The sequence below is a fragment of the Lipotes vexillifer genome, unplaced genomic scaffold (assembly GCF_000442215.2).
Source record: "Lipotes vexillifer unplaced genomic scaffold, Lipotes_vexillifer_v1.1 scaffold477, whole genome shotgun sequence".
Lineage (NCBI taxonomy): Eukaryota > Metazoa > Chordata > Mammalia > Artiodactyla > Lipotidae > Lipotes > Lipotes vexillifer.
In genome coordinates this window covers 2,651,392-2,659,539 of record NW_006770652.1, presented here as the reverse complement: position 1 = coordinate 2,659,539, position 8,148 = coordinate 2,651,392, and the positions used below count along the sequence as shown (strand labels likewise).

Sequence of the window (8,148 nt, the reverse complement as noted above, 5' to 3'; positions counted from 1 at the left end):
GCCCCCTGCTTTTCTCGGAGTCATAGTGAGGATCATGGCGGGAGCGGGGAAAGGCCTGGAGGAAGATCCTACAAAATTTAGCAAGTGGGTCTGAAACTGTCCAAATCGAACTGGACTAACAGGAAAGAAGATTATATCAGTAATAGGTAACATGAGTATTAGGAATAGACTCCAGACTTTAAAGATAGATCTATACCATTCTTTCCCTGTACCGTGTTCTTTTAATATCCCAAAGTCAGTTTAGATCTTAAGAATTAAAAAAAAAAAATACTATGGAAACCTGAAAAATATAAAAATATTCATTTAGAACAGTGAATATTAGTTATTGTCAAATTTCATTTTTTCTTCATTTTCTTTCTCTTTTTTTCCTTTTAAAAAAAATCTCAGCTAGTTAGGGTGCTGTTTTCTCTCCCACATTTGAACAAGAATGTTAGACCTTTTGCTGCTGACCTTCGGAAGTTGTCAGGGAACACACCCTGACACCCACGTAAAAGACCTGGTACCTGTGTTTCCACATCACAAAGCAGGCCAACAAGCACACAAGGCCGCAGACCAAGTTCAGAATCATCTGGATAAGTAAGAACAGTTTGAAAGTGCCAGTGATGCTGGTACAGTCAGTCACATCCCGGTACACAAAGGTCCTGCTGAGGGGCTCGGAGGAGGGCAGTTTGCACTGGCAGGAGTCGAGCGTGGTTCCACAGGTAAACTGTGTGAGTTGTGCATAGTGGTGAGCGGCGAACGCCACGGCCAGCACACAGACCGTCAGGCCAAGGGCGCTCAGCAGAAAGTACAAGAGCTGCAAGAAAGCAGAAGAAAACCTTTCCAGTTATAGAGAACGTTGGATGACTATTGGCAAAGCTAATAAAGAAAAGCTCTTCTCTCCCAAGATTCCTTCCCTGCCTCCATTCCCTGATGGAGGGGCTGTCTCTCCTCAGAAACATGGTACCCAAGACATGGCAACGGCTCGTTATGGACTGCTAGTGAGCAATCTGATCACAATCTGAAAAACTCTGATCGTATTTTCATTTGTCGTACAGATGTCGGGTGTTTTTCATGAATTGAGCCAACAATATTAGCTTGATTTGGGGATGTTTGTATATGGATGTAGCAGGCAGCTTAGATGACTCCCAAACACAAGAGCCATCCCTGAAAGGCATACTGTGCTTGTTTTGACCTTAACAACTGCTGATATAAAGACTGAAACAAGACTAGGAAGTAGAGAACAAATTTCTTCAATGTAAACACTGTGTTGGCCAAAATTGGTAATGATTGGTCAACTAGCAACATGGGTTAATGAAAAAGACTATATTCAATGGAGTGGTTGCCAAACTATGTCCAGGAAGGCCAGGATCCCCAGTGAGAGGTTTCTGGGAGAAAAAAAAATTATGGTTCTAGAAGGTAGGTGACTTGATCACCTACAAGTCTCATCCCAAGTCCACCCATAACCATGTAGTTTCTGAGCATAAAAATAAACTGTAAATGGTCCCTCAGCCACCAAGGCTCTGAACACCGTTGGCTTATGTGTTAGCCTTGGAATGGAAAAGTCTGGTTAAAGTTCTAACCCTGCTACTAAAGAACCACAGAATCCCTGAACAGCTCAGACATTTACCCTACACCTGAATTTTTTTTTTTTTTTACAGTACGTGGGCCTCTCACTGTTGTGGCCTCTCCCGTTGCGGAACACAGGCTCCGAACGCGCAGGCTCAGTGGCCAAAGCTCACGGGCCCAGCCGCTCCGTGGCATGTGGGATCTTCCCGGACCAGGGCACAAACCCGCGTCCCCTGCATCGGCAGGCGGACTCCCAACCACTGTGCCATCAGGGAAGCCCCCCACCTGAAATATTTTGATCAAAAATTGTGGGTGCTTGTTGACGTGGCCACAATATAAACCATTTTACAGAACAAGAAATCTTGTGATTGGACTTCCCTACTGAAAACCTTTCTCTTAATGGCCCAACCTACTGAGGATCTAGATAAGGAACAGAGTCCCCAGCTGTTGGGACTGGTGTACTGAACCCAGTTCTTAGTGCAAGATTTATATTCCCATAGTCAAAAGTTGCTCATAGAGCAATTCTGCTGAATGTGAACTCCTCAAAGGAAGATTAGCCACGTCCAGGTTCAGATGAAAGTTGCTCTGAAATGATTATGCCCTCCCCCTGCCTTCAACTAATTGCAACTCAAAATAAAAACATGTATGCAAGATTATAAAATATGTGCGCATAAGTCCTCCAGATGAGTGATTTTGCACATAGGGACCATTTCAAATGTTTTCAAGTCTTAAATATAGGATACTTAAAATTTTATTTTTTCTGTCTTGACTGGTACGTGTGTGTGTGTGTGTGTGTGTCGGTGCCCTGAGCATGTGTATGGTTTGCTTGGAAGCTTCACTGCGGACACAGGAAGAGAGTGGACCTGGTTAAAGCCGTTTCATCTTCGTATGGCTGCATGAGCAAAGAGTGCAGAGGTTCTTTGGGTCTTCTCATCAAAAATATCTTAAACACACACTCTCTTTTTCATTTTCAAATCATACTAAGGACTGTCAAATACAACCCACATTTCTTCATCTGTGAAACAGTTTATGGAAACATCTATCTCAGGGACATAACAAGGATAACTTATACTGAACACGTTTAGCCTCCCTTGGAGGAAGGGAACCAGAAAAACACACAGTGGCACCATTTCAAAAATTTAAGAGGAAATATTTAATCTGTGCTGTTGAATGCATCACCTTGGTCCTGCCTGTCACCAAATTTTCAGTGGCCATATTTTCTGCAAAAATAAAAGTAGTTCTTGGGCTAAAAAGTATGGATTTATTTTGTGGGGCCACTGGGACAGAATATTTGAATTATTCTGGGTTGTTTTGAAGTATTCAGGTTTGACAACTGACTTCAAACTCTTGATGCCAAGGGCCAAATTAAATTGTGCTGGCCTTGTCGTGCGTGCCTGCCCATGGCAGCTGCATTTCCAGTGCCTGCGACATGAGTGACTATACCAGCAGGGAGGGCCCAAATTAAGGGATGATTTTTCACCTGAGAGTCATCTGCTTAGCAGAATGGCCCCGGTTGGGGTTTTCTTCATACACTTTATTGCCATCAGTGGATGGGACTACGGAGGTCCTGTCATAACTCTCTCCCACACACTCATCCTTAGATAGAGAATTTCTATAACATGCGCTGGGGCATTATCTTGAAACAATGACAATAATCCCTCATTCTCGACCTGTAAATTATTCAAATAGCTGCAAAAAATATTCTCTCATAACCATCACAAAAATCCGTTTGCTGAAATGAGAGTTTTCCTCTTCTTTTTTTTCTGTACGCGCGGGCCTCTCGCTGTTGTGGCCTGTCCCGTTTTGGAGCACAGGCTCCGGACACGCAGGCTCAGCGGCCATGGCTCTCGGGCCCAGCCGCTCCACAACATGTGAGATCTTCCCGGACCGGGGCACGAACCCGTGTCCCCTGCATTGGCAGGTGGACTCTCAACCACTGCGCCACCAGGGAAGCCCCTGTCTCTTCTTAAAAGATAACTTTTGGGGCCAAAGAGCAAAAGATTTGCCCAAGACTTTTACCAAGTACACATCAGTGCCTGGTGATGGTTACAGGCATGGACTGGGGGGCAGACAGCCTGAGTTAGAATCCCGGTTCTCCCCTCCATAACTATGAACCTTGGGCAAATTAAATCAATCCCATGGGTACCTTTGTTTCTTCGTCTAGCATCTAAGTCACAGGATTACTCTAAGGATCAAAATAATTGATACTGGGCTTCCCTGGTTTAAATATTTAAGTATTCTTGAAATAAAAACATTAGTAGACCTGGAAAGAGCTGCCAGTTCTCAGGACTTTTAGGATATCAACCCTATACTGGCTTTGTGTTATTCTATGTCACGTGTAACAACACATCCTTGGCTTGTAGAAAGGACGTGAACATTTACACAAGCACAGAGACTGCTCAATTTTAATTGAGCATATTAAATATTCTAGAAGCCTCAAGAGCACAAACAAAAGCCATGCCCCTCAGCTCCTTTAAAAATGAATACATTTTCATTGGTGCATTAGCTCACACATTGTGATTCTGCCTCTCCCACTGCAGGAAAGCATCGGGCCAAGTAAGCAAGAGTGAGCCACAGAATCAAGTTTCTTATCCATTTCAAGACATAAATATAGACTTGATCGGCCAAAGCCTGTGGGCTACATCTGCAGCGCTGTAGCATTTTTCCTTCTCGGCTTTTAACTCAGCTGACAGCAACAAGCATCTGGGTCAGAATCTGTAATTTAAAGTCAAGTGACTTGCTTTACCTACACGGCACACATAACTATCAATAAGAGCGTTTACGATGACCTTGGGAAGGCCAGCAAATATATTTTGATACCAGCGGGGCTTGGGACGCATCTGTCTTGCCTGTGTCAGCCCGGGCGGCCGGCACTGCGCAGCGGGCAGAGGCGGGCGCCCCCGGCGCTTATGTAACCACAGAGCCCGGGGGCGCGCCCCGCGCTCGCCGCCTCTAATTGGTACCCGGCCGCCGCTTCAAAGTTCAGAGGCCATTGCGCCTGCAGTGCCCTCGTGGAGAATGTGCCCCGGAGTGTTTTTGCACGCACACGAACCAGACACGTTTCTGAACACCATCAAGGTGAGCCCCGAGAAAACAGGGCCAAGAGGATAGGCAGGAGATCCAATCAGCGGCCGGATGGCCCGCCGAGCCCAGGAGCAGACCTCGGGAGCAGGGCCCGGGGAGAAAGATGGAAGGCGCCGGCGGCTTACAGGGCTTGCCAAAAGGCCGCCAGAGAAGACTGTGCTAGTTTGAGATGAAAAGACAAGCCCCCGTGGCCACTGTCTGTAAGGAAAAGGGAAGTGTGTGGGGCGTGTGTGTGTGTGTGTGTGTGTGTGTGTGTGTGTGTGTGGGGCGTGTGTGTGTGTGTGTGTGTGTGTGTGTGTGTGTGTGTGTGGACGAGCGCGCGCGCTAGCGCAGGCTGCAGTAAAGCGCTGGCATCACCCCCGTATTGCTTGTCCTGACTATCTGGGCGTTCAACAGAAGGAAATAAATTCGCCACCAAAGCTTGGTCCAGGGTATCAACACGTAAGCACTAAAATGCGGTTTTGCTAGTGAGAAACACCTCATGAAGATGCATTTTATTCCTTCTCCCCCAAATGATGTCAGGAGCACAAGGGAAGTCCGCTGTAACCTGTTGTGCCTTTGGAAAACCTGGAGATTGACGGAGCTCATTTTCGACCTGAAGGTAATATAGCGGGCACCTTAGAGAGCTGGCAGCAAGCATCACTAAAGGTCACATTCAGAAGAAGAGAAAAGTGCCTCTGTGTTTGTCAATGTCTGTCACAGGTGGAAAAAAAAAGATAGTTAATGAGATCTTCCTAGTGGTGAATTCTCAACCTGGCTGACATTGGCAATGACTTTTTTATTTTTTTTGTCCCTACTCCTTATTTTAAATGCAGACGTTGAGATGGTTTTAGGGGCCTCTGTGAAGATGTTGCTGTTGCCTCTGCTGTTTCCTGGGATCATGGTGGAGAGGGGGATGAGGGCATTTCACAGAAACTGATGAACCTAGTTTAGAGCCCTTTTTACCTAATGAATGAAATTCCCATAATTTAACAGATCATTTCTTACTAGGCTTTAAAAACCAAAATCATCACTAAGCCTTGTAGTTTATTCAGACTTCTACCAAAAAAGTAAACACGGACTGATGTCTGCTCTATCTGGCCTTCTTTTAAGGGACACCCTCAGACAGAAAAAGTAAAATTTCCAAGGTGGGTGGGGGGGCATATCCACCAAAATTCTAACTCTATCAATTTTTAAAATAGCATCCATTAAATTTTTAAATTAGAAGAGTTACATCTAACTATTGGAGAACATCTCAAAATTGAAGAAAAATACTACACAATGTAGGTATAATCCCACCACTCAGAGAAACTATTTTTTCTGTGCATATAAGAGCTATTTGTTAAATCGCTGTAGGATCATAGCATACATTTTGTGTAGCCAGTTTCTTTTTGCTAGTAAAAATAATTTGAATATTTTATTCACTAATTACTCTTTTACGACATGACTTAAATATATATATATGTATGTATATATGAGCACATTGCTTTTTTATGTCAATAGCTTTTATATCAATATACTAGAATATACTAACATCTTACAAAGGAGTATCCAGTTTTTATGTGTTTCCTTATAGAAGAAAAGTTAACAATGTGACTGGACCCCCAAACCAAAACCAAACCAAACCAACATTACAGAAAGCTTTTTGTTCTCTGCTACAGGAGTTGAAAGAAAATGTAGGAATTTGATTTCTACCAACTGATTTCTGAGTGGGCTGTTTATCTCCCTAAGCTCTGAAAGGGTGTGTCTGTGTTTCCCTTTGGAGCAGATTCTACTGTGCAGTGAAAATGCTGTGTACTTGAATTGGCTCCAACCAAACACAGTGTCTCTAAAAAAAAAAAGGCACTCAGGAAAGGCACACACACTTGCTAAACCAAGCATACCCCAACCTCCTGCCTTTGCCCTCAGATTCTTGGCACAGGTCATTTGGATGCACCCAATGTACCTTTTCTGTCTCAGTGATCCCACCTACCAAGGGAAATACACTTAGATGCTTCATTATTAAAACATTCTAAAAAAAAAACCCCAAGATGGGGAAGTGGGCACTGATATAGACACTTTTTCTCTGGCCAAGTGTTTTGCTGAACTGATGAGTGTTCAATTTTCCTTTTAAGGGCATTGGAGGGCACTTCATATGCTCTGTGCCAATCCAGTTCATGGAAATTAAGACTTAAAAAAAAAAAATCAGCATTACCTTTGGGGTCTGGATGAATGCCCTCCTAAAACATTTTTTGGCCTGTCTAAAAATGCAATTTCTAGAATAATCAGATATACAACCCCTTAAAAAGTCCTCCTTAATTTTGTACTTGTGTATCCTTCTATGTGATGATAAAAGAGAAAGAAAAATGACAACTTACTTTCATGGCAAACTGGATACAAGTCCTTTCGTCAACTTGATAGGAGACACAAAGCATAAACAAACCAAGATAGGCCACTAAGCAGACCTGCAATGGAGAACAGGGATGAAAGGTTGTTATCAAGGAAAGCCGTGCATTCTAATGACATCAATCTCAGTGTCTTTCACCAGTAACATCCTTGTTATCAAGGTGCTCATTTCATTTGCTTATCTTTATGTGCTATTTTTTCTCAGCTTGTGGAACAGAGTTTTAAAAATAGGAAAATCAATTTATTTCAATTTAGCCAGTATTTATTAAGCCCTTTTGATGTGCCAGGTGCTCTACAAGGTCCTTCAGTGAATACAATGATGAACAAAATTTCCTCAACCTCAGTAACTGTACGGTCCAGGCCAGGCCACAATAAGTGCACACACTATTCTACGGCAGGGCATTCTGTGTCAAATGCTATTCAGAGAAGTACAAAAAAAGAAAAAAATAACATTGAATTGGGCAATTAAAAAAGCCTTCTCTAAAGAGGTGGATTTGAAATGGTCCTTGAAAGGGATGATGATAATAATAATGATCACTACCAGTTACTGAATACTTAACTTTGTGCTTGGGCTCTTCTAAGGCCTTTGTATGGATTTCTTCAAGTAATCAGCACAAAACCCTATGAAGTAGGTGCTATTATGATCCTCAAATTATAAGTGAGGAAACAGAAGCACAAAGCTAGTAAATGATGGAACCCGCCCTCAAACCAGGTAGCTTGGGTGAAACAGTCCGAGCGCAGGCGGATGCAGGACTGTGTGTGGAAAGAATAGCAAACATGTATCTACAGTTGAAATAACAAAATACAGAGCAGAAAATGTAGGTGGACAGTCTGGGGATGTAGAACTGATTTAGGAAGAAGTGGGGTTCCCTTGAACATTTCTGAGCGGGGGAATGACATGATTCAAGACATGTTTCTGGAAAATGAGCAGTGGTGTTGGGTGGGTTGGCGGTGAGAACACCAGAATCTTATTCTACTAATCTAAGCAAGATTAATCTATCAGGTGAGCCAGAGCTCAGAGGGTGGTGGACGAAGTCAGAGAAAGAGGTGAGAGGAAAGGTGTAGTAAAAGTAAAATGTATACATCTTGGCTATTGCATGACCAGTGGGAGGACACTGGAGTGGGAGAAATAGAAAGCCATCTCCAAGTTCT

General features: G+C 43.4%; 1 protein-coding gene across 1 annotated transcript in view; it reads right to left on the bottom strand.

Moving 5' to 3' along the window:
• Positions 1 to 373: 373 nt before the first annotated feature.
• SSPN (sarcospan) overlaps positions 374 to 8,148 on the bottom strand; it is a 45,037-nt gene continuing 37,262 nt past the window's right edge. Inside the window, exons 2-3 of the mRNA XM_007446282.1 lie at positions 6,969 to 7,055; positions 374 to 796 (exon numbers count right to left, since the gene is read on the bottom strand). Of these exons, the coding sequence (XP_007446344.1) occupies positions 431 to 796; positions 6,969 to 7,055 (453 nt within the window). The 3' untranslated portion in view covers positions 374 to 430. The remainder of the gene's footprint in view (positions 797 to 6,968; positions 7,056 to 8,148) is intronic.